This window comes from Agelaius tricolor, unplaced genomic scaffold, assembly GCF_023055355.1.
Source record: "Agelaius tricolor isolate 1412-34295 unplaced genomic scaffold, bAgeTri1.0.p SCAF_9, whole genome shotgun sequence".
In the NCBI taxonomy this organism is placed as follows: Eukaryota; Metazoa; Chordata; class Aves; order Passeriformes; family Icteridae; genus Agelaius; species Agelaius tricolor.
Window position 1 is genome coordinate 33766738 of NW_027269269.1, and position 24620 is coordinate 33791357.

Genomic DNA, 24620 nt, shown 5'->3' on the forward strand with positions numbered 1-24620 from the left:
TATGCAGATGTGTGCGCGTGTACGTGCAAGTTACGTCCCTCTGCCCACAGACACTTTGTACTGACACTCCCGCGTCTGTGCTCACGTACGTGTCTCTGTGTGCGCTCAGACGTGTCTCGGCTGACACGCAGGTCCCCGTTCCCCCACGCGTGTCCCCAGGATCACACGCGGGATTCCCCCCGCTGTGCCCGCGCGCAGCCGCTGGGGGGCGCCCCGAGCCGCGCGCGTGCTCCCGCCGCTCCGTGTGTGTGTGTGCGCGCGCACTGCCCCACACTCTCCTACCCCCTCACCGCCTTCCCGCCCACCCCGTGTCAGCCCGGTGCCCTCCCCCCCGCCTCCCCGTATCCTCTCCCCGTATCCTCTCCCCGCCCGTGCGGCCCTTGCGCGCCGCCGCCCCCGGCCCCGGGGCCGCGCCGCTCAGGGGCGGGCGGAGGCGGCGGCGGCGGCAGCGTCCGCACCGGAACCGGGACGGGCCGAGCCCTGCCGAGCGGCTCCGAGCGTGTCCGAGCGGCTCCGAGCGGTTCCGAGCGGCTCCGAGCGGTTCCGAACCTGCCCGAGCGGTTCCGAGCGGCCCCGAACCGGCCGGCGTGGCGTCCGTCCGGGCCGAGCCGAGCGGTTCCGAGTGTTTCCGAGCGTGCTCGAGCGTTTCGAGCGGTTCCGAGCGGGCCCGAGCAGGGCCGCACCGGGCCCCGTGCCCGCCCCGCCGCCGCTCCCTCCACCATCCAGCCAGTAATTTTCCAAGCCCAGCCGGCGCTTCTCGGCTGAGCCCGCAGGATCGGCGGGGCCATGGGAGACAAAGGCACCCGGTGAGTGAGGACCGGGACAGAGCGGAGCATCCCGGGGGGACATGCCCGGCAGTGGCGGGGGAGGGGTGGGACAGGCGCTGCCTGTGCCCTGCGCTGGAGCTGGTGGTCCCCTGAGGTGGCCCCGCTGCTGGGATATGGCGCTCCCCGAGCGGTAGTGAGAGCACCCGGAGACCGGGGGCGTCACTGCTCCCTCCCCATCAGATTTGGAGCCTGGATGGATTTGGGATGGGGGAGGCTGTTGTCATCGCGGTGACGCCGGGGGACCCAGGCCCTGATGTCACTCCCGGCATGCGGCACAGCTGGGGGTGTCAGGGAGCACGTGCCGGCCCTGGAACACAGGGACACGAGGGCCTGCGACGCCTTCATCCCATGGGAATGCTGCCATGGGGATGTTGTCTTTTAGGGGTCCCTGTGCAGAGATGGATGGGGACACCCCTCTGTGCTCCCCAGGGCTCCAGGTGCAGACGGTGGCAGGACCTGCTGCACATCCTGCAGGGGGCTGTTGGGATTTGAGGGGAGCTGCAGGGCCCGCGGGGCTGCACATCCTGCAGGGAAGTGTTGGGATTTGAGGGGAGCCGCAGGGCCCGCGGGGCTGCACATCCTGCAGGGAACTGTTGGGATTTGAGGGACAGCCTGATGACCCCTGCCAGCCCTTGCAGGGAGGCCTGGGGGTGTGACATCCGCTCACAGGTGTGACATCCTGTGACATCCGCTCACCGGCTGGCCCTGGCAGAGTGGTCAAGGAGTTGACACTCCCATTCCTTGCCCCAGTCCGTTTCTGCCCCCTTAGCCATTAATCATGGGGGAGCAGGGATTTCAGGGTGCTCCTGCTCATCCCTCAACACCATGGCCCTACCTTTGCTCATTCCCATGTCCCCTTGGCAGCAGGATCAGGGGCTTCGGTGCAGCCTCTGCTCCCCCCCATCATGGCCACGGCATGAGAGAAGGATGAGGGGGTCTGGACTGCCTGGGCAGAACCTTCCAGAAACATTGCAGCGTTTTGGAGTGACAGGATGGGAGCTGTGGGTGCCTGTTGAACTCATCCAGCATTCTGGGAAGCGGCTGTTGCTGCTGCTGGCCTGCTGCTGGGTGTTGGTGCCCCAGCCATGGCTGACAGCATCCGCTTCCTCCTTGCTCAGTATCCTGAATTCTTGAGAATTTGTATTGCGCTCCTGGAGCCGGCGGGCAGCCCCACAGATCAGGGGGCTGGAGCAGCCACTGGGTTCCCCCCAGTGTCTGGGTGCAAACCCCAGGATGCAGCCAGATTGGCCTGCAGGGTTTTTCAGGTGCCAGGGGGAGCTTGGTGAGCAGCATTCCCATCAGCAGGCGTGCCGGCAGGAGAGGCATGAGCTGATCTTCTCCCTGCCTACGCAGCGTGTACAGTGGGAGCTGGGGGAGGGTGAGGGGGGAAGAATTAGGCTGACAAATCCCTCTTCCTTTCCAGTTTGGATCTCCAAACCCAAATCCACTGGGTTTGATCAGGAGGTTCAGCTGTGGGAGCTGATTTACTATCTGATTTCCCCAAAAGCCCATTTTTGCTGATTCCTGCTGTGGCACCCCACTTTTCTTGGGAGTCACCAGTGGGAAGAGCTGGAGGAAACAGCTGAATTGGTGGCTGTTGGCACCATTGATCACCTTTCCCCGCTTTTCCCACTCAGCACCCAGCCAGGGCAGCTGCAACCCCACACAGGATGTGCAGCTACTGGAATTCCTGGCTGCTGGGATTCCAAGCCTGTGGCTTGAGAGTGGCTTCCTGGTGGCTGGGAAGTGCTGCAGTGGTTCTGGTACACCAGAGCCCACCTTGGCTGGTATTAAGCACCCCTTGCACCTTTCCTCTGGCCCAGCAGTACCATCCAGCCCCTCTGCAGCATTCCACCACAGCACTTTGCTGCTAGGGGGGTGACCCTCACCCACCGCCAGACCTGCTGCTCAGTCCCTCCACCACGCCATTTATCCCCCTAGATGAAGCCATAGGGTGTGGGAGCCAGACAGGGATCTCCACTGGGAAGAGAAAGAGCCCTAGAAGGTGGCCCAGGACTCCTGCTTCCTGGATGTTGTTTGGAGAGCAAACTCTGGTAATAACAGCAGGATCCAGACACATCCCGGATCCCACAGCTGAGGCGTTTCCTTGCCAGGGAAGTTGGTGGAGCTCTGACCCAGCTGGGAGATGCTGCTGCTGACCCTGGGAGGGGATAGATGATAGATAGATAGATAGATAGATAGATAGATAGATAGATAGATAGATAGATAGATGGATGCAGCAGAGATGCAAAATGCAGCATTGGGCCTGTGGCATGCTCTTGCTTTGGGATTGGCTGGCATGGTTCTCCAGGCTTATCCAGGCACAGCTGGCATGGAGCTTCTGGCCGCCACCATGGGGTTGTGCCGGTGTGTATGATGTGGTTGCTGGTGGTTCCATTATCCCTGGACGTCCCTTCTAACGTGGCTCTAGCTAATTAGATCTGCCAGCCAACCTTGTTAGCATGAGGGCTGGCAAAACCCCTGAATTCTCTGCCCTGGGTTCAAAGGCAATCAATGGTGTTGCCATCAGATCCTGTTCCGATGCCTAGGGGAATTAAATCCTCATAAATCTTCCAATCAAGATCCAACAGACCCCACTAATAATAGCCCTGGCTGGGTGCCTAACAAGCTCATTAAGGGATGGGATCCATGGCAGGGAGAGGGCAGGCGGGATGGGATGTGGCTGTGTGGCAGCGTGACAGGCTCAGGGGGCACTGGGACTGCCAGCCCATGGCATGAGGCCCCGAGCCTCTGATGGGCAGCAGGGAGGCCACTTCCTGCCTCATGTCTCCAGGATTTCGACACCAGGAAGGGCTGGAGGGGGAGGGAAGGCTTCACACTTCCTCCTTTCCTCCCTCTAGATCCGGAGGCGGGTGAGGGTCACCCCGTTGGCAGCAACAGGCCAGCGTGTCCCCATGTGCCCCTTCCCTTCTGTCGCTGGTGCTGCAGGGGAGGTGTGAGCTCCTGCAGCCATGCTGTGGGGCCAGGCAGGGCTGCTGCACCCACAGGATGAGGGCACAGCAGGCTGTTGTACCCACAGTGGGGAGCCAGCCTGCCTCCTGCATGCACAATGTGCAGCTGTGCAGCTCTTGCCCTCTGTGGAGCTTCTGCACCCATACCTGGAGCTTCTGCACCTGCAGTGTGTGGCTCGGCAAGTCTCGGGCTCCATGGGGCCTGCTCCAGTGTGGTGCCAGCACGAGTATGTGCCAGGCAGGGTGGTGAGGAATGGCTTCCTGCAGCACCTGCTGTCAATCTCACTCGCACTGGGTTCATTAGCAGCTCCATTAGTGCCTCCAGGGCTGGCTGGGAGCATCACCCGTGTCTCAGGGGCTGGCAGTGGCACCCACTGAGCCTCCAGCCCTGGCTGCCTTTTCTGGGGCTTCTCAGCACACCTCAGGTTGTGATCCAGCATGCTGGACCCTCTTTGGGGTTTCCTCTGGGAGCTGGTCTGTGGGGTGTGGGGTGACAGGCTGTCAGGGGATGCTCCTTATCCTGCTCTGAAGTAATGCCTCATTAATTACCCATGAAAATCCTGCTGTTAGTTGCTCTGGGCTCTCAGGAGGATGCATTCATTGCCCCTCCATCCCTGACTCTGGAGGCTGATCCCCCCATGGCTTTCAAATCCCAGAAACTGTGGGGTGCTGATGCCCTTCCATGGCAAGCTGCGGCCTTTATCTCCCCAAGTTACTTAATTGAAGCAGCATTCCTATTAATTCCATCTTTCTTTGCACCAGCACAGAATCACACCTTCATCAGCAAACCCTCATGACAAACATCCTACTGTGGAAATGCTTTCCCATTTCGGCTGGGAAAAGTCAATCCCCCAACCCCCACAGGGAAAAGACATCCAGGAAGAGCCAGCAGGATGTTCCTGATGCTCCCAGTGGCTTGGGACAGCCAGAAGGATGTCCCCAGTATTTTATGTGTGTGGCAGAGGGTTCCTGTGGCTTATCTGGGGACAAGGGAATGAGGGCCCCCAGCCCCCACGCTCCCTTATCCAGACCAGATCCTGCTTCCTGGGCAGAGCCTGGCCAGGCTGTGCTGGTCCCCATGGCTCTCAAGAGAGAGGGATGTGGAGACTTGGGTGTGCAGGAGTGCACAGACACACATATATGCAGGGACACAGGGAGGTGGGGACAGAGCATTTCAGGGATATGGGAGTGAGGGGTGTGCCCACACATCTCCTGATGCATCCTACCCCATCGCTGGGGTGGTGGTCACCCCCAGGCTGGAACCCAGCAGCTGCTGCCTTCCCTGCCTGCCCCTTGGCTTGGTGTGGGCAGCTGCAGGCACTGGGGTGGCTGAGGGTTCATCATCCACTAGCAGCCTTTGACATTTTGGCAGAGCCAAGCAGCTGCCCTGGGAAATTGGTTTTTTTCCAGCCTAAAACCACTACTAATCTTCCCGGATGGTTTTAATGGAATTTAAAGGCGAGGAAGGATTATCTGAGGAGAACCCATTATGGGTGGCTTTGTGCCAGGGCAGGCTCCAAAAAATCTGGCAGCACCAGGCACCCTACCTGCCTCTGCCCACTTCCTGCCTGCAGCAGGCAGGCTGGGAATGCTCTGGCATTCCCCAGCAGTGGCATGTTGGATCCACATCCTTTCTCCCATATCTCTGTGGGGTGTTCCAGAAGGATTTTGGGAGTTGAGAGGGGTGTCTGGGGGCTAGTTCCATGGTTTGGAATGGGAATAAAAAGCCTTGGGGACAGGAGCACCCAGACTTTTCTTGCTTCTCCAGTGGCTTTGGGATGCATCCATGTGAGGTAATGGTGAGATGGGTTCATCCCATGGGATGCTCCCATCCTGTGCATGCCTTGACCCCATGGTCCCACATGCTGTGCCCAGGGCCAGGTGGATGCTGGGGTGCTGCTGCTTTTCACAGTGGTCTCTGGGCACCATCCTCAGGTGAAGGGGTGGGCTGGGGTCCTGATGCCTCCATTATCTAAAGCTGAGTCCTGGCAGGGGTGCTGAGGGTTGGATGCACCTGGCACCATGGGACTGTGCCAGTGGATGCTTCTTCCCCCAGAGACCCTTCCTGAAGGGGAGAGCTGGACAGCTCCATGGGCAGGGAGCCAGGAGCAGAGGGGGGGTTCAGGGGTGGAGGGTAGCCCTTGCTCCAGCACTCACCCCCCTTTGCTGTTTTGCAGGGTGTTTAAGAAAGCCAGTCCTAACGGGAAGGTAAGGGGGACATGGTGGGGGAAACCATGGGGTCACAAACATGGCTGGGAGTGGGGGTGGGCATGTCACTGAACCCTGTCTGCCTCAGCAGAAGGCAGGGAACTTCCCTGCCCTTCAGGAAGGGAAACTGAGGCACAGTGGGGCTTGTGGGTGGCTTTCCCAAGGTCAGGGGTCAAGCAGACAGGTTTTGGAGTGCTGGGGTGCAGATGACTCTGCCTGTGGGGGTTTTGGGTTGGGCAGCAGGAGCTGATGCAGAAAACCTTCAGCCTGGCAGCTGCCTGCCCTGAGCCTCAGTTTCCCCATCAGGAGAAAGGTGAGAGGGTGACACTGGGGGGCTCATCCCTGCCTGACAGTGGAGTACAAACCCCTGGGGTGCCACTCAAGAGTCGCCAGATGCAAAGTGCCTCCAGCTCTGGGGACATCTGGAAAGGTTTCAGGCTTTCACTGGAATGGGGTGGGATTGGCTTTTGGCTACCACAGGGACAGGGTGACACTGGGGATAATGAGCAATATGGACCCCAGTGGGTGGTGACAACATGGGGGGCCCTGGGGGGTCTGCTCTGTGCACCCCTGACACCCTGTTCTCCCCTGCAGCTCACTGTCTACCTTGGGAAGAGGGATTTCGTGGACCACATCGACGTGGTGGACCCCGTGGGTATGTTGTGGCAGGAAGGGGACCTCAGTTGTAGGGAAATGCATGCCAGAGTGGGCTGGGCTGTCTGTGAAGGATTTTGGGGAGCAGAAAATAGTTGATTTGGGATAATATTCATGTCCTGCTGTGGCTTTGCATATGCCCTGGGTGTGGTAGGTGCAGACTGTCCCTGCTAGCAATGTGTTCCCCCAGGCCCCAGCTGGCAGCTTGGAGGTGATGACTCTCTGTGTAAAGGGGGTGTCATGTCCCCCCTTAACTGTGCTGGTGTCCCTCCAAACCCTGCCTGTACGTTCCTCTCTAACCCTACCAGCATGTCCTCTGACCCTGCCATTGCATTCCCTGACCCTGCCAGTGTGTCCTCCCGTCCTCGTGGTGCATTTCTGATCTGGCTGTTCCATTGCAGATGGAGTAGTGCTGGTGGATCCTGAATACCTAAAGGAGAGAAAAGGTAATGTCTACCCCTGGGGCCACAGAAGTGGCACTGTCCCACAGTAAGTCCCACTGTCCCACAGGCATCCCCATGCAATCCTACCCAGGCACTGGCATCTCTGGGCTCTTTGGTGACAATTTCCAGCCCCTGTCCCCACGACAGATTCCCTGTCCTGTGGAGAATGGGGGTGCTGTGGTGGGCATCCGAAGGCACAGCTGGCTGCTGAATCCTCATCTTCTCAACGTGGCATGTCCTCAAGCCACCACTACTTCCCAGTGCTGGTGGCACTGGCATGAGCCAGGATGCCACCTTGCCTTGGTGCCCCCATGCCATGATGGTTCCCTCCATGACGCACACCCTGCTACCAACCTCCCCTTGTCACCCTCTCCAGTCTTTGTGACGTTGACCTGCGCCTTCCGCTATGGCCGAGAGGACCTGGATGTGCTGGGGCTGACCTTCCGCAAGGACCTGTTCGTGGCCAACTCCCAGGCCTTCCCCCCGGTCCCCGAGGACAAGAAGCCCCTGACACGGCTGCAGGAGCGGCTCATCAAGAAGCTGGGCGAGCACGCCTACCCCTTCACCTTCGAGGTACCGTGCTCTGGGGTGCTTGAAGGGACAGTGAACCCTTTGGTGGGGACATCAGGGTCTCATCTGGCCCTGTGGGGTCCTGCTTGGGGTTTATCTGTGATCAAGACACAGCTTTTGGTGGTGGATCTTCAAACTTGTGAGCAGAAAGTAGCCAGCAGTAGGGAAACTGCCAGTCTGCGTCAGCACCAGGGGGTCCGTGGTAACACTGGGAATCCATGCCAGCACTGGACAGCTCTGGCAGAGAATGGAGTGGGGGTAGACCCCCTGTTCCTCTGATTTCCCCAGCACAGCTTTGGCAATGCTGGCCACCCCCTCTGGAGCTCTGTGACATTTTATGGTGCTCAATCCTATGGCCTCAAAAATGTCCCTGATGCCCTGATTTCTCAAAATCCCCAATTAATTAAAACCCTCTAAAATAATGTATTTTTGTAACACTTTGGGATTTGGGAAATGCAATAGTAAAATGAGGAAATCCTTCCTGAATTTCCCTCTTTCCAATGTGGATAGGATAGGGAAGTACTGGTAGCCCCCCAAAAAGCTCCTCACCCTCCTTTCCCTTCCAGATCCCCCCCAACCTGCCTTGCTCCGTCACACTGCAGCCAGGCCCAGAGGACACGGGGAAGGTAAGGTCCCCCATGTTCCCATGCCACTAGGCTGTGGTGAGTGGCCACTGCTGGGGTCACCTCTTTGGGGAGTCCAAAGGGGTTTCTCTGCCTCCTTCTCCCCACTTCCTGGTTTTCAGGCCTGTGGAGTGGACTACGAGGTTAAAGCTTTCTGTGCCGAGAACCTGGAGGAGAAGATCCACAAGAGGTAAGCAGAGAGGATCCATCCCGCCTGGATGGGAGCAGCATCCTCCTGGTACTGGCAGCGGGAAAGGGGCACCGCAATTTGTTACCCACCTTGGGTGAGATGTTTTCCAGAATGGGATAGAGTTGTCTTCCAGGAGGGGGCTTGGATGGAGATGTTTTCCATGATGGGGCTGGGATGGAGGTGTTCTCCAGGATAGGGATGGGTCAGAGAACATCTTGGGGCTGGGATATCCATCGCTGTGCAAGGAGCCCAACACTTGCTGTGGGCAACCTGGCCTGGCCGTAGGGCTTTCCCCTTGTAGCTCTGGTGGGCATCCAGACAAGAGCTTCCATGGCATCCTTCTGTGCCAGCAGGCCAGAAGAAAAGAGGGATTTGACCCAGAATGGGCCAAGAGAGAGGGTAGCCTGCGGGCAGCCTGAGTTCTCCTCTTGTCTTCCCCCAGGAACTCGGTGCGCCTGGTGATCCGTAAGGTCCAGTATGCACCAGAGAGACCCGGCCCCCAGCCCATGGCAGAGACCACCCGGCAGTTCCTCATGTCAGACAAGCCGCTGCACCTTGAGGCATCCCTGGACAAGGAGGTGGGCAGGGACTGGGGAGTATACACTGGTGGGGGGTGACCCTGGGGACCTCACCATCCTCTCTGTTCTGCTCTCCTACAGATATACTACCACGGGGAGCCCATCAGTGTCAACGTGCATGTCACCAACAACACCAACAAGACCGTGAAGAAAATCAAGATCTCAGGTGAAGAGTAGGGCCCCGCCCCACTGGTGTCCCTGTTCCCATCCCTGTGGGGGCCTACCCTGATCCCCATCTCGCTTTGTCTCTCCCCAGTGCGTCAGTATGCTGACATCTGCCTCTTCAACACTGCCCAGTACAAGTGCCCAGTGGCTGTGGAGGATGCTGAGTGAGTACTGGCTCCTTGGAGCCCTGGAGACCTCAGGGGGGTCTTGGAGGAGCATTGGAGGTCTCCTGCCCCAGTGCAGCCCCACTGGGATGTTGCACTTGGAAAGCAGGAACCAGTGGGAGGAACGGGGAGATGGAAACCTTTTTTCTGATAGCATCTTGGGGACATCACCCTCTGTGTCCTCCAGGAAGGAGATGTTCATCAGACTGTGGCAGGGATGGGAATATGTGGAGTTCACCAGGCTAAGATGGAGATGTCTGGGGTGGCCTGTGGGAGCTGTGGGTGTCTGGGGCCCTGGCTGACCTTGGAAATCATCTCCAGTGATATGGTGGCCCCGAGCTCGACGTTCTGCAAAGTCTACACCCTGACCCCCTTCCTTGCCAACAACCGGGAGAAGCGGGGCCTGGCACTGGATGGGAAGCTCAAGCACGAGGACACCAACCTGGCCTCCAGCACACTGTGAGCCCCTCTACCCCCCAGGGCTCCTGTCTCCCCTGCAGCGTGGGGGCAGGACCTGGCCCTGGTGGGCATCCAGCCCCTGCTCCAGGGGTGATGCTTGGGGTGGAGGAGATCCCACGGAGGGACCTCCAGGAGGACAGGGGACTGGTCCCATGGATGTTCCCTCACTGATGCCCCCCTGCCTCTTCCTCCAGATTAAGAGATGGAGCCAACAAGGAGATCCTGGGCATCATTGTCTCCTACAAGGTGAAGGTGAAGCTGGTGGTGTCACGAGGAGGGTGAGTGTTGGGCACCCCCCCACCGTGCTGCATCTCCTCTCTAACCTTGGGACTGGTCTGTGCTGCAGGTGGGGCCCCATCATCCTTAAAGCTCCCCTGGGACTAAGCAGCATGGGTGGGACAAAAGGTGTGTGGGGGTTGTGTGTCCTTGGGAGGGGACAGTGACTAATGTGTTGTATCCTTTGACTCATGCCAGCCTGCTGGGAGACCTCGCCTCCAGGTAACACCGCACTCCCCCCAGTGCCCCCCAATCCTCACTGCACCCCCTCAGCCCCTCAGGGTGCTACCTAATCCCTTGCCTGTCCTGGGAATTCCACTGTGTTGGGGATGCTGTCTCACCTAAAGCAAAAAGCCTGGCAGAGGTGGGGCTGGGGTGATGTGGCTGGGAATGCTGGCAGGGTTTGAATTCTGCATCCTCCTACTTGTACTGGAGTGAGAGGCCTGTGGGTGCTGCTGGGGAGAGGGAGCAGGGCACAGAGGTGGCTCCGTAGGGCTGAGCATCTCTGGATGTGGGGAGGCAAATCTCTGGGGCTTCCTAGGTCTTCATCCTCACATCACTTCCCTCCCACAGGGAGGTCCCTACATGGACCGTGTGACTACTCGTCCTCTTTTGGGACACTTCTGTCTGAGCTCTATCCTACCTGCCCCTGGGGCAGCTTGTGGCTGTGCTTAGGCTGTCATGCCCTGATGCCACCATGCCCACTGAGCACTGGGAAAACTTGGTGCACCTCCTGCCATTCCCATGGCACTGCTGGCTGCAGCCTAAGCTCAAGGGATTTTGGATACCCCCCCACAGCTGCTAAAGACAGATTTTTGTCATGCTGCTGTCCCTCCTGATGCCCCTCTGCTTCCCAGGAGGCCTGTGCTGATCCCCCACCCTGGAGTCCAAGCTCAGCCAAGAGGCATGAGAGCTGCTGAGCAGCTCCATGGAGATTGACACAGGGGTTTGCCCAGCTTTGTGGTCTCTACAGCAGCTGTAATGGGGGTGCTGTTCTCCTCTGCAAACTTGCCTCGCTCTACATGTAAAGTGCAGGCAGGCCTGTGCTTTACCCTGGTGTCTCTTCCAGTGACGTTGCAGTGGAGCTGCCCTTCACGCTGATGCATCCCAAACCCAGGGAGGAACCAGTACACCGGGACAGTGAGTGTCTGTCCCTGAGTGACAGGGGCAGTGTCCCTGGGGGTGGGTGGGGGCAAAGGGAGCCAGTGAGGCTGCATGGAGGGAGATCTTGGCTCCTGTTGACCCTGTTCACAGGGCCTCAGCGTTAAAATCATGGGGGTGCTGCCATCACTCCAGTGTAGCCAAACTCCAGGGCGGGTTGCATCCACACACTGGAAATGGTGATGACCCTAGGGGAATCTCAGCCACCCCAGTGGGATGGCAGTGATGGCAGCAGGGGGGGTCTTGCCCACCCTGGTAGGAGGGCAGAGATGATCCTGGGGAAGGTGTCACCCACCTCGGTGGGATGGCGGTCACCACCCTGTGACTAATCCTGTGTCATCCCTTTGTTCAGTTCCAGAGAATGAAGCGCCCATAGATACAAATCTGATAGAGCTTGATACAAAGTAAGAGACTAAAATACACCCCTCTCCCAATTCCCACATGTCCTGTGGGAATGTGAAACATGGCGGTTGCATGGCACCCCCCAATCCTCTAACACCTGCTGTGCCATGGGATTGGCACCTGTGATTAACCCCACGCATGTCACCTGTAATGCATGACGCGTGCTGTTCCCCTCTCTCTTCTCTCCTCCTTCGCCCTTCCCTGCATGGCTTTCCAAAAAACAGGAGAAATTGCAGTAAGAGGCCGCTGGGATCGTGTTGGGGGTGCGGGAGGTTGTTGCCACAGCGTTCCCTGGGCTGGTGATATGTTTGGGAGGTTTTAGGGTACTTAACCCACCCAGCTACTTTCTGCTGGTCTGCAGTTCTCCCAGAGTGGGACAAATGCCCATGGCCCTGGTAAAGCTGCACCTGCTGGGGAGCTTGGGGGCTCTTTTTGGGGTGCATTGGGCAAGTATTAATAAGGCTTTGAAAACCAAGACTGTTTGCTAGGGATGGGGAGATTTGGGGCCCCCTGAGCTGCTGTAACATGGTGGCGGTGCAGGTTGAGCTCACTGGGCAAGATGGGACAGGTTTGTGGGACAGGAGGTGTTTCACCTTGCACCCCACCTAAACCCACTTCCCTTGTGTCCCCACTAGCGATGATGACATTGTGTTTGAAGACTTCGCCCGCCAGCGACTGAAAGGCATGAAGGATGACAAGGAGGATGAGGAGGAGCGGACAAATTCCCCACAGCTCAACGACAGATAAGCGAGCTCCCCCCAGCTCGCCACCCTGCCCCAGGGACACCCCTACATTAGGCTGCTTCTCTTTTCTATAATTAATTAATTTTGTTTTCTACCTGTATTGGGAGCCTACCAATTGCCCGATGGCCACAGGACCTATACCCGTCCAGCTGTGCCGTGTTGTCTCTTCATCCAGCTGCCAGAGCTGCTGTTTCCCGTGCAGGGCACGGCCAGGGAGTTGCTGGAGGCAGTGGGGCTCACTATAACTCCGTCCCTGTCCAGCCTCCTGCCACTTACTAGAGCCCTTTACTATGAGATGCCCCTTTTATGAGTTTTATATAAGCCCAGTCTCAACACCAGTTTGCTACAGGGAGGGGGGTTGCAGCAGAATTGTGGGGGGGTGTTTTTTTTAGGCAGCCTTCTTATGGGAAAAGGCACCTGTGCACTTTGGTGTCCCTTCCTTTCACCCATGACCAATGCCCCTCTGTCCGGCCCTGCTGCATGTGTTCCCTCCCTGGGATGCACGAGCCTGGCTTCGACTTTGGCCCCTGCCCCAGCTGCTCCAAACAAAGGGGGTGGGCAGCACCTGCCCTTTTCTTCCCCCAAGTCCCCCCAAAGTGGCCAAGCCCAGGGGTCCTCTCAGCTGCATCTGTTTTCACACCAGTATAATCTCCCTGGAGGAAGCCAGCTCAGAGCTGGGAGCTGCTGGTGCCAGGTTAAGGCAGCAGAGAGGACCCTGTGGGTCTGTGCCATCTGCCACACACTGCTTGCTCTGGGAGAGGCATCAAATGCCTCTTCACAGCCATGGCAGTGTTGTGGCCGAACAGCCTTGTCCCCCAGCGGGATGTTGCCAGGGATACTTTTGTCCTGCCAAGCTGCAAAGCCCCCCTGGTTGATGTTTCGCTCTGCCTGCATGGGATCCAGCACCTATTTGGGGGTAGGGGAGAATCAGGGCTTTTGCCACCCTAATCAGTGTTTTAACAGATGCTTGTACCTCCTGGATTGGTGGTGCCTGGACCTCCCCCCTCCAAGGGTCCCTGGTCTCCCACCACTCACTGAGAGGCCATTCCCACTATTTATTGTGCTGTTGCAGTCAGCGTTGTCATCTGAGAGCATTTTGTAGGGATAGCTCCATCCCCCCCACCCTGTTTGTGGGGTGCTGAGCTGAGCCCACCCCCCTCCCCCCGTAATTTTTGGGTAAAGCTGATGGGCAGCGTGGTACTTCTTTTTGTAAAGTGGTTCCTTTGTACTGATCATTGATACCTGCTGCTTTGGTTTCTCCATCCTGTCTGTGATGTTTCTGTGTTCTGTCAAATAAATTATTCTAGTTTATTAAACTCAGAAAAAAAAAGAAAAAAAGAAAAAACAGTAAAATACAGTCCCAATACCTGGACACTTTTGTTGGCTAAGGATGGGGGGAACTGGCACAGGCAGCAAGTCACAGAACCATAGAATGGTTTAAGTTGGGAGGGAAGCTTATCCAGTTCTATCCTCCCTGCCACGGGCAGGGACACGTTCCACTAGACCAGGTTGCTGAAAGATCCATCAAACCTGGCCTTGAATACTTCTAGGGATGGGGCAGCTTCTCTGGGCAACCTGTGCCAGGGCCTCACCACCCTCACAGGGCAATTTTTTCCCTCCTGCGCAAGGACCAGGGAGCAGCAGCTACCTGCCCTGCTCATGCCACCCCATCCCTCCATGGGGTGATGACAGCCTCCCTGGTGTGCAGAGACATGCAGAGGAGCCAAGGAGGAGATGAAGGATTCTGTATCCCACAGCAGGGACTGGGCATTATTTTGGATATGAAATGCACGGTCATGCAGTACTTGATGAGCACAGGGCACTAACAACCTGCTTGTTAAACAAGCCATGTCCAGTCTGTGTCCTGCTGAGGAACTGCTCAGAGCTGATTGTTTTAATGATCACAGAATCATGGAGGTTGGAAAAACCCTCTAAGATCAGAGTCCAGTGGTTCCCAGCCCTGCCAAGGCTGGGATCATATCTCCATAGACCACATTAAAACCACAGACCACATAAACCATATCTCCAAGAGCCACATCCAAACATCTGTTAATGGTGCAGGGAGCTTCTTGAGCTTCTCATCCCCTTTGAGAGCAGCAGGAGCCAGTACTAGGGAAATGAGCTAAGTGACACCTCCATTTATGGACCTGAATTTGGAGACAGTCCCTCATGGAAGGGCTGTGGTTTGTCCCCTCACAGTCAAGGAAGAAGAAGCCCTGCTTCAAGTTGTGCCAGAGGAGGTTTAGATTGGATATTAGGGAAAATTCCTTCCCTGAAAGGATTGTTCAGCCTTGGCACAGGCTGCCCAGGGCAGTGGTGGAGTCCCCATCCCTGAAGGGATTTAACAGATGTGTAGATGTGGCAATTGAAGACATACATAGTTTAGTGATAGACTTGGCTGTGTGAGGGTAAAGATTGGACTCCACGAACTTAAAGAGCTTTTCCAACATGAATGATTCCATGATTCTGTCTCCAGCTGTATTACCTTACCCAAGGGTTAAAACTCTGTGGCCTCAGTGAAGACAGGCCTTCTGGAGGACCTTTCCATGGTCCCAGGGAGAGCAGGGGTTGGACACATTCATGTCCCATGTAGCTTGATCTGCCCTTGCCATGCTGATGCTATGGGGAGGGAGAAACTGTCCCTAAGTTGGTTCACTTCATGGGTGTTGGCATTTGTGCCAGAGGCTGTCCCAGCCTTCCCTGCCAAAGACAAATCTGGCTCCAGCAAAGCCAAAGTCTCCACAGTCACACAACCAGATTCTTATTGCACATGGACATTGCCAGAGACTCCATGTGGTGCATTCCTGAGAGCCATGTCCCTACTGCCCAGCACAACTCTCCACATCCCTCCTATGTGCATAATCCCTTCCCACAGCATCTGTGAGTACTTAATATTTTTTATATCTCCAGTCCTCTGTCAAATCTGGTTCAAGCTGGACAAGAAGGCTTAAGTTATTTTAGGAAAAAAAGGGAAGTTTAGAAGGGTACAAACTGAGCTATTGCTTAAGCCCCATTTTGAAAGCCAAGCAAATTCAGTTCCCTGTCCTCACTGCACTATCTGCATCACTGTGATGAGAGAGGGGTCAGCCCCTCCACATGTCCCAGCAAAGGAGGCAGTCAGCAAGAGGTAGCTGGGGTACTGGGAAGGCTCCAGTGGTCTTCTCTCTGCCTCAGAGCTCACCTCTCCAAGGTGAGACCCTCCCTCTGTGTTTCCCCCAGGAAGGAGGAACTGCACAATCTGAGTGCGCCTCTGCCAAATTGCCTGCTCCCAGGGGTGCCTGAGGAAAACCCATTGAGCTCCAAGATCCCTCTCTGGGAGCCCTTCATGTCTGTGTACTACACACTGCCCTCCCTGGGGCTGCTACAGGTCCCAGTCATGGGGCAGAAAGGCCACCTGCTAAACACAGGACCCTGCAGGTCTTGGTGCAGGGGAAGGGCATGCTCAGCTCTACCAGAGCCAGAAGGAACTGACTCAAGAAAGAGCAGATGGAGAGACTAGAGAGCCAGGAGCCCTCCCTGCTGCCCACACCGGGGCAGAAATGCTCCCAGGCTCTTGTTCAGAACTCATTTCCCCCAGTTCAGCTCTAGCTCAGCTGGATTGGTTTTGTTGTGGATCCCTGGAAGCACAAAGGATGCTCAGGCACTCATGCAGGACAGCTCAGCTCCTCTAGGACTCAAACAGGCTTTTCCTTTTGTTGATTGCTGGTGACACAGATCCATGCCTTTAGTAACTGACAAAACATTACCATCTCCAGCCTTGGGCAGGACACGTTGCCTCTGCTTCACATGTGGCCAGGTGGAGTTTTGGGAAGAGCAGAAATGCTCACATGGCTTGTTCTGGGAGAAGAATGAGGCCGGTTCCAGGCTCAGCTACCAGGCAGACAACTGTTGCCATGGCACAGAATGAGTCAGTACAGCACATTCCCAGTATAAGGTTTCCCCGGGTGCTCTTGAAGTAGAGATTTCACCCCCATCTCACCTGTCTTCAACCCCTCCTCACCTCAGCCAACACCCAAGCAGAAGGGAGCCCTTTATGCAGGCAGGTTGTTCCTCCCAATTAACACCTTGGTAAAAGTGTGAGTGTTGCATGAGCTGCAACACAGCCCAGGAAATCACATCAGTTTGATCAAATCTAAACGTGCAGCTGGTGGGAAAAGAGCCAAAGGACACCAATGCCTCATCTCAGACCAGGTGCTCTCAGGATCTAGAGGGGGAAGGGCAGAGTTAGGAGTAGGCTGTGGCTGGAAACGTTGTTCCTGTTCCTTTTGCAGGCTGCAAGCAGGAACACAAGTGGTCACACTGAAACTTCCTGAGCGGAGGTCACTGCTCGTGAAATACGAGCACGTGATAAATGTCAACACCCCTCGGGGGTGCAGCTTCCACTTGGTGCTCTAGGCCTGGAATACAGTGGGTAAATATCCCACAGAAGAGCCTGTTTCCTCAAATTCCTGGGTTTTTTTTCATGAAATTGGAGAATGGTTTGGTTTGGAAGGGCCCTCAAAGCTCATCCAGTTCCAACTCCCTGTCACAGGCAGGGACACCTTCCAATAGACCAGGTTGCTGAAAGATCCATCCAGCCTGGCCTTGGGCACATCCTGGGATAAGGCGGCAGCAGCTTCTCTGAGCAACCTGTGCCAGGGCCTCCCCACCCTCAAGGGGAAGAATTTCTTCCCAACAGCCATCTGACCCTGCCCTCTGGCAGTGTGAAGCCATTCTCCCTTGTCCAATCACTCCAGGCCTATGTCAAGTCTCTCCTTTTTGCTCCTCTCCCTTCCTGCAGACATGACACAAGCCTATGATCAAACAAGAGCAGGATGTTTTCTGCCAGCAGCAGAAACACAGGCAGAACCACAAGCACAGCTCTCATCTGAAGGCTGGTACACAGGAGAACAAGTAACACAGGCAAAAATTTTTACTATTATTAAAATAGAAATTTTACAGTTGTTCTGCTCACTGCAACAGTCTCCAAACAGTATCTGCAGGCAAACACACACACACACTGTAGCCCACGCAAACTACAGCAGAGGCAGGAAATGCCCCATCTCACCAAAACACCACCTACCCACACTTCCCACAGGGCTGAACCCAGTCCCAGACGTGCAAGGAACCATCACTCGCTGCTGACAACAAAGTTCTGGGTTTCTGCAGATGCCACGTGTGCACAGTGACCAGGGGAGGGTCCCTGCTGCCACCTGCTCCACCAAATATGTGGCCTTTGTGAACGAAGATGGGCTCTGCTTCCTTGCCGGAGCTGTCCCAGCTCTGTGTGTCATACACATGCACGGTGCCATCAAAACCTTGGAAAAAAGGGAATTAAGAGGATAAAGAAGGAATACAGAGTGCAGAAATTAACTGCTTTGGTCTAGTCCAGCTGGGCTCAGGATCACCTCCCAGCAGGAACAAGGAAAAATGGCCCTGACTAGAAACCTGTGAGAAGAGAGCAGCTCTGCCTCTGAGGAGAATATCTCAAAGAAACAGCTGCTGCGGAGAGCCCAGACCAGATCCCCAAAGTTTGTGGACTCATGGGTGTGAACATGCAAGGCTGTGGTCAAGAGGCAGCCTTGCCGCCCAGCTGGCATTATCAACGCTGTAGCCTGCAGCCAGGCTGTGACTGGCACTATCAGGCAGTGCTTGTGGTCAGCTTGGGGCCTTTGATCTCACAGAAGGGCAGCAGGCATCTTCCAGAACCCACCCAGACCCCTTCCGGAGTTGTTGGAAAGAGGCAGCTTCAGAGGACAATTAGCTGGCATCTCTGTTGGCTCCAGGGGCAGCACTAAAAAACCACCATGTCACTGGGGGTTTTAGGTGGAGTGAACTATCCTTCACAAAAATATAAATCAACAAAGCACCCAGAAAAGGAGATCTCCGCCCTAAGCACCTACCTGAAACAGCAAGGTAGCCTTCCAGAGCAGGAGCCCAGGAGACGCACAGGAACTCCGCACCTGAGCCGGGAGAGGGGACTCTGGCCTTTGCCAAAGCCAAGAACTCCGAGGTTTTCCTGAGGTCTGTCAGGGCCAGGAGCCCCCTGCTTGAGAGGCGAGCCACGGGCTGGGAGCTGGGCTCGGAGCCCTGAGCTGCATGCCGGGTGCCCATGCACCAGTGCTCGCTGCACGGCGCCGAGGGCGCTGGCACGGCCTCCACGAGGCTCTGCGGCTGTCGGGTGTCGGCCAGGCACAGCCGGCCCGTGGCACAGCACAGGAGCAGCAGGTTGCAGTCCAGGAAGGCCAGGCTGCCGAGCTCCTCGCTGCCTCGGGAAGCTGCAAAACAGAGGCAGGTCTCAGGTCCAGTGAGGAGCACTTTCAGGATTTCTGTGCTGCAGTATTGCCTGAGAAAGAAAGCAGGATGGATGCTCAGGAGTAATGTGTCCAGCTCCAGGGCCTCCAGCATCAGAAAGAGTGGAGCTGCTGGAATGAGTCCAGAGGAGACCATGGTGAGGCTCTGAGGGCTACAGCCTGTCTGTCCTGGTGACAGGCTGGGAGAGCTTGGAGTGTTCAGCCTGGAGAAGAGAAGGAGCCCCTGCCAGTGCCTACAGAGCTCCAAGAGAGCTGGAGAGGGACAAGGGCCTGGAGTGACAGGACATGGGGGTATGGCTTCCCACTGACAGGGGGCAGGGTTAAATGGGATACTGGGCAGAAATTCTTGTCTGTGAGGGTGGTGAGGCCCTGACAAGGCTGTCCAGAGAAGCTGTGGCTGCCTCATGCTTGCAAGTTGGAGCTACCTCATCTAGTGGAAGATGTCTCTGCTTATGGCAGGGAGTTGGAATGAGATGTGCTTTAAATGTCTCTTCCAAGCCAAACCACTCCAAGATTCCGTGAGTCCCTCTGGCACAGGGACAGTGACAAACAGACCTTCCTTTTCCTCAGTGCTGTGATACTGCCACTGGACACACACATGCCCTCTTCCCTCCACAGCGATGAGCTCTGTGGGAACTCAGTCTCACTACACAGGTGAAGGCAGAGTCCCCAGATCCCCAAGGAAACCAGACCTGCACCCACCACCTATTGTAACCAGGCTGTCACCTCCCCTGTTTGGGACAGCACACACAGCACCCCTCTGTGAACCTAGTTCTCCACACTGAAACTATCTGCAGGACTCAGGTGGTGCCCAGATTTGGAGCAGAAATGTGAGAAATCAGTGTGATGTGAGTGGTAAGCAGCTGGAGATGGACCTGACCATTATCACCTCTTTCCTCAAGACAATCAACTTGTACCAAATATCTTTATAACCACTTGCACATGTCCAAAAGTACCTGCTCAGTGAAATGTTTGCTACTCAAGCAATTAGCATTGCTTTACCCAAACTCCACCTTTCCAAAAGTAAGACGTTAGACTTGCCTTGAATAGCTGCTGTGTAGACATTTTTCCTTGACTCAACCTCTGTTATTTGTACTCTGTCAAGTCTTGAACCATGAAGGACCCATGGGGCTCTGGCTGAAATGGTGGCAATTTTAGCCCAGGAGTGCCCAGTGCCATTTTCTGTTGCTATGGTGCTTACAGATTTAATAACATCTATTAGGAAGAGATAGAAAGAGATGTAAAACACATTGAGAATCAAGTCATCCATCCAATTAAGCTGCTTCACAACAATAGCTCACAAAGGTAAAACTGACCTACAAAACCAGTAAGAAATCTAATTATGCCTAACCCCTTCTTCAGGGTAAAACCCTTTTCCAACTCATCCAGCAAGGACTGACAAAATGCTGAGCAAAATGAATGAAAATTTGTGAATCAAGATGTTTATGATCAATGAAGAAGTTTTCTCCTTCTTTTGCACCTCCTTTCTGGTGGTTTACAAGTATTTCCCAGTAGCAGCCTCTCTCTTTTTGAGAGAAGGTGGATCACAGGCTATCCCAAAAGGCTGGATGGAGCTGCATTTCTAACCATTGGGGTTATAAGGGGACAGCATGCCAGCTACATGCAGTACAAGCCTACTGTGATAGGCCTAAACATATTGATTCTCTGATGAGGTTTGTGCTGTTAACTCCAAACCACCAAAACTGGTGTAGATCCTCATCTTGTAGCCTTCTCCAGCCTGTGCCACACAAGTGTGGCCACTCAGGACAGGAAGTGGCACTCCTCTCCTCATTTTTGACACACAGGAAGAAGGGGAAGCTAGAGATGTGAGATGCAACAACAACTGCATTGGGAAACTACTTGAGCTCAAAAATCCTTACCAGAGTCCTCTGCTGACACCTGCCAGACCTGGAGGGAGCTGTCGGGTGGGCCACTCGTCACCAGCAAGCTGAGGAAACAGAAGAATCTCACAAAAGAGTCTCCTCAGGAGCAGAGAACAGCCTTGTTTTCCCCAGCCTGAGACAAATTGGTCTGCTGCTCCTGTCAGCAGGAACTCCTGTCTCTGCTTGGAGCAAAGTGGTGGCTGGAAGGACCATAATCCCAGAACTCCTCATGCAGGGATGCTCCACACAGCCCATGCAAACACAGTCCCAGGCAAGAGCATTTATGAGGATGCTTTATGAGGATCTGCTGAGTAGTGGCTGAGGGAGCTGGGGGTAGGGGGGTGCTCAGCCTGAAGAAAAGAAGGCTCAGGGGGCATCTTTTTGCTCTCTACAACTCCCTGTCAGGAGGGTGCAGCCAGGAGGGAACTTGGGTGCTCCCAAAGAACAAGGGACAGGACAAGAGGAAATGGCCTCGAGTTGCATCGGGGGATGTTTAGGTTGGATATTGGGAAAATTCCTTCCCTGAAAGTGTTGTCCAGCCTTGGCACAGGCTGCCCAGGGCAGGGGTGGAGTTGCCATCCCTCGAGGGATTAGAAGTTGCGTGTGGCACTTGGGGACATGTGTTAGTGGTGGGCTTGGCAGTGATAGGGGAATGCTTGGAACCAATGATCTCAGAGGGCTTTTCCCACCTAAATGATTCCGTGATTTAATTATCACATTTTCCAGAAGGACTAGACTGAGAATGATCCAGACAGCCCCAAAGTAGTCAGTGGGGATTTGTGTAGGAAGAAACGCTGAACAAGAGATCAGCCAGCAGTATTTGTTTGGTCTAAATCCAGAGCAGGAAAAAAGCTCCTGAACCTGCACACACAGGGTCTTGCAGAGCAGTGGCACCAGCCACCAGTGTCCTACTCTGCTGCTGAGCAGCTCCAAACAGTGTCAAATGCCAAAGGAAGGGAAGGTAGAGCAGGAAAACTCTACAGGCCCCAGCTGCTCAGAAGTGGGGTAGGGAGCAGTAACATCAGCAGTTCTTGGTATGTAACTGGCCCAGACTCACACTGGTCTTAGAGCAGGCAGGATTGACCAGCTGGGTTGGGAAGAAGGCATGGAAAAGGAGTTTGCTCTGGGAAGGACCTGGTGGTCATACCTGGTGTCTGGCACGTATTTCAGGCTGTACACTGGGCGCTCTGAAAATCCACCACATTCTACCTTGAAATCTCTCTCTGGACACAGGCCCTAGAAATCAAAGGCAAAGCCATTTCTTCACACAGTGGTGCACAACTTGTGCTCAGTTATCACAAAAAATGACAGAGACACGAGGCAAACTCTTGCTTGGTATAGCTCTTGTCCAGTGCTGCCTTTCTCAACAGGTGATATAGGACTGAAGGATCCCAAAATAGTCAGAGAGAACAGAAATCTGGAGAAAGCTGCTGCCAAGAGCTCTGCCTGTGTTTGTTGCCATCTGTGCACATCTGGCTCAGGAGCCTTCTACTTACCCAGTAAGGGGTAAGTAGAATATGTCCAGGCAGGTCCCCCAGGCTGAGCTGCTCAGCAAGCCCCTTCTTCACCTGGCTTGCTGTCCTCATCTGTTCTCTTTCCCCATGAAATACTTTCATTCACATACCTGGAGATGAAGTGTCCACAACCCAAGCTGTCTGCAGAGCAGCTGCAGGATAACATGACTGGATGACAAACAGGTGACTTATGTGCTTTTCCTTTCAACCAAAGCTGCTCAATCCCTGGCCATGCCCTTGTCACAGCAACAGGTAACAGCTCATGAAGGCCACCAAGTCCTGGCTTGGTCTCTGAAAACATCAGGCCAAGGAGGTCAGAGAGGTCTGGCTGCAATACTCACCTGGGTCTCCTTTGTCAGCAGCGTTGGCGGTGGGATCAGCTGCAGGATCTCGTTCCCATCACACTGTCCATACCCGGCTACACAGACACCTTGGTGGGGTGGGCATGAAGAGCCAGGAACACAGTGAGGGCTGCCCCCCTGCCCAGCCCACCCTCCCTGAGACAAACCCGAGTTACCGCCAGTCCATGGACCGCCAGGCCCTGAGCTGGAGCCCAGGCTGAGCCCGGAGCAGCTCCAGGCACTCAGCCTCCCTTCTGGGCTCCTGCACCCTGGCCGCCCTTCGGGACCCGAGACTAGCCCAAGCCCAGAGCCTCCTTTCCCCCTTCTCCTGCCACTAGGGCCCCGGCCCGGCCCCTGGGCCTCCTCCTTTCCTCCGGCTAGCCACGGGCCCCGCACCCCGCCAGCCTCCAGCCTGGCCCCTCTCCTCCCCTCAGCGCTCCCCGCCTCGCACTCACGGTTCCCGCGGGCCCATTCGATGAGGCGGGTGGGCGCCTGGAGCTCGAAGGTGTGCAGGTCGCGGTACCTGCGGGGAGAGGGCGGCTGTGAGGCCGGCGGTGCCCGGCTCGGGGCCGGGGGGCGGGGGCCGGGGGTCCCTCACAGTCGCAGCGACTGCAGCAGCCACTCGTCCGCCGCCTCCATGGCAACGCCCGCCCGCACGGCGCGCCCGTGACGTCACCTGCCGACGCGCGGCAGTGACGTCATGGAGGCTGAGGGCCGCATATGGCGGTGCGGTAGCCGCGGGAGGCGGGGATGTCAAGGCTTACCTGACTTCCTTCCTCTGGCATGGGCAGGGACACCTTCCACTAGACCAAATTGCTCCAAGCCCCATCCAGCCTGGCCTTGAACACTTCCAGGGACGGGGCAGCCACAGCTTCTCTGGGCAACCTGTGCCAGGGCCTCGCCATCCTCACAGCCAAGAATTGCAGCCCAATATCCCATGTAACCCTGTCCCCTGACAGTGGGAAGTGTGAAAAATGCGTATTTTATGATGGGCTTTTCGCAACTATTAAAATGAATATTATATGTATTATGTTAGAAAGTTATGTTGTATTCTCTTAAGTAGTATGTTAAATATAGTTTTAGGTTATAATGTTAAAATAGAAAATATGCTATGTAGGATACTTTTTTTCTAAAGAAAGGACTCGCACCAGATAGCACTCACAGGACACCTAAATCTTTCAGAGAAAGAGAATTTATTGCTCCATTATCAGGAGAAATGAACTTCTTTCCGCCTCGCTCAGCCCTGAAGACGCCGTCGGGATTCAGAGGAAGAAGTTGACCCTGACCAGACAGAATCCTGTGTTTGAATGGAATTTATGCATCATGTATGAGGTGTATGAATATGCAACAGGGTATTGTTTTTAAGGGTTAATCCTCTGATAATGTGTGTCCTTTTTTGGGCTTATGCTGCCCAGAAAAAGGTACGTGGACATCTGTAACTCTTTGTTTCTATTATCCTAATCCAAATTGTCCAATTTTTTTATTACTCTAACTATATTGCTATTTTTATAATCATGTTATTACTATTAAGCTTTTAAATTTTTAAAAACAAGTGATTGGCATTTTTCACACCTTGAAGCATCTCCATGGCTTTCCTGGGCTTGCCACACTAGCTGCATGTCCTCATGTTTGGGGTCCCAGAACTGGATGTTTTACTCCTAAACATAAAACCTGTTTTCCCCCTTGTTCTATTGCTCCAGGCTCTCTCCTTTTTGTTGCTCTTCCTTTTGGTCTGTTTTCTTTTGCAGACATGACACAAGCCTATAATCAAACAACTGCAGGATGTTCTCTGTCAGCAGCCCCAGCCAGAAACACGGGTACAGTCACATCTCTCATTTGCCAGGTCATATCCAGCTCTCCATCTAGTGGAATCTTCAATGCTTCATGTTTGAAATTCCTAGCCCCTTCCATAGCAGGGGTTTGGAACAAGATAAATTTTAAGGTCCCTTTCAACCCAAACCATTTGATAGTTCTGTGTGCCAATGGCATCTTTCAAAAAACAAGCATTAGGTGCCTTCAACTGAATGCAGATGAGTCACCTGTTCTCTAATGTAAATATGTAAAATTACAAGAAAATAGAAATCTGAAGTGAGTTAAATCCTGTCTCTTAGTTGAGATCCCATGGATCACTGTGTTAAGGGGAAAGCAGGATTA

The 24620-nt window shown here is 55.1% G+C and overlaps 2 protein-coding genes across 3 annotated transcripts; one reads left to right on the plus strand and one right to left on the minus strand.

Moving 5' to 3' along the window:
- The first annotated feature begins 384 nt into the window (after positions 1–384).
- ARRB1 (arrestin beta 1) lies at positions 385–13751 on the plus strand. 2 transcript variants are annotated; one of them, XM_071433619.1, is made up of 16 exons: positions 390–806; positions 5977–6007; positions 6602–6662; positions 7063–7107; positions 7481–7677; positions 8241–8300; positions 8420–8487; positions 8930–9065; positions 9147–9231; positions 9322–9394; positions 9716–9853; positions 10048–10131; positions 10328–10351; positions 11199–11269; positions 11643–11694; positions 12328–13751. In XM_071433619.1, exons 1-16 carry the CDS (start codon positions 787–789, stop codon positions 12437–12439), a joined length of 1257 nt encoding a protein of 418 aa, XP_071289720.1. In that variant the 5' UTR covers positions 390–786; the 3' UTR covers positions 12440–13751. The 2 variants fall into 2 exon arrangements, with proteins under 2 accessions (XP_071289721.1, XP_071289720.1); XM_071433620.1 differs by lacking the exon at positions 10328–10351 and having other exon boundaries at positions 385–806.
- Positions 13752–17329: 3578 nt separating this feature from the next.
- Positions 17330–23150, minus strand: WDR73 (WD repeat domain 73). The gene is made up of 8 exons (XM_071433621.1): positions 23065–23150; positions 22922–22989; positions 22467–22555; positions 21759–21847; positions 20609–20676; positions 19770–19943; positions 18318–18692; positions 17330–17732 (listed from the first exon to the last, which is right to left on the minus strand). Exons 1-8 carry the CDS (start codon positions 23103–23105, stop codon positions 17494–17496), a joined length of 1143 nt encoding a protein of 380 aa, XP_071289722.1. The 5' UTR covers positions 23106–23150; the 3' UTR covers positions 17330–17493.
- Between the last annotated feature and the right edge of the window lie 1470 nt (positions 23151–24620).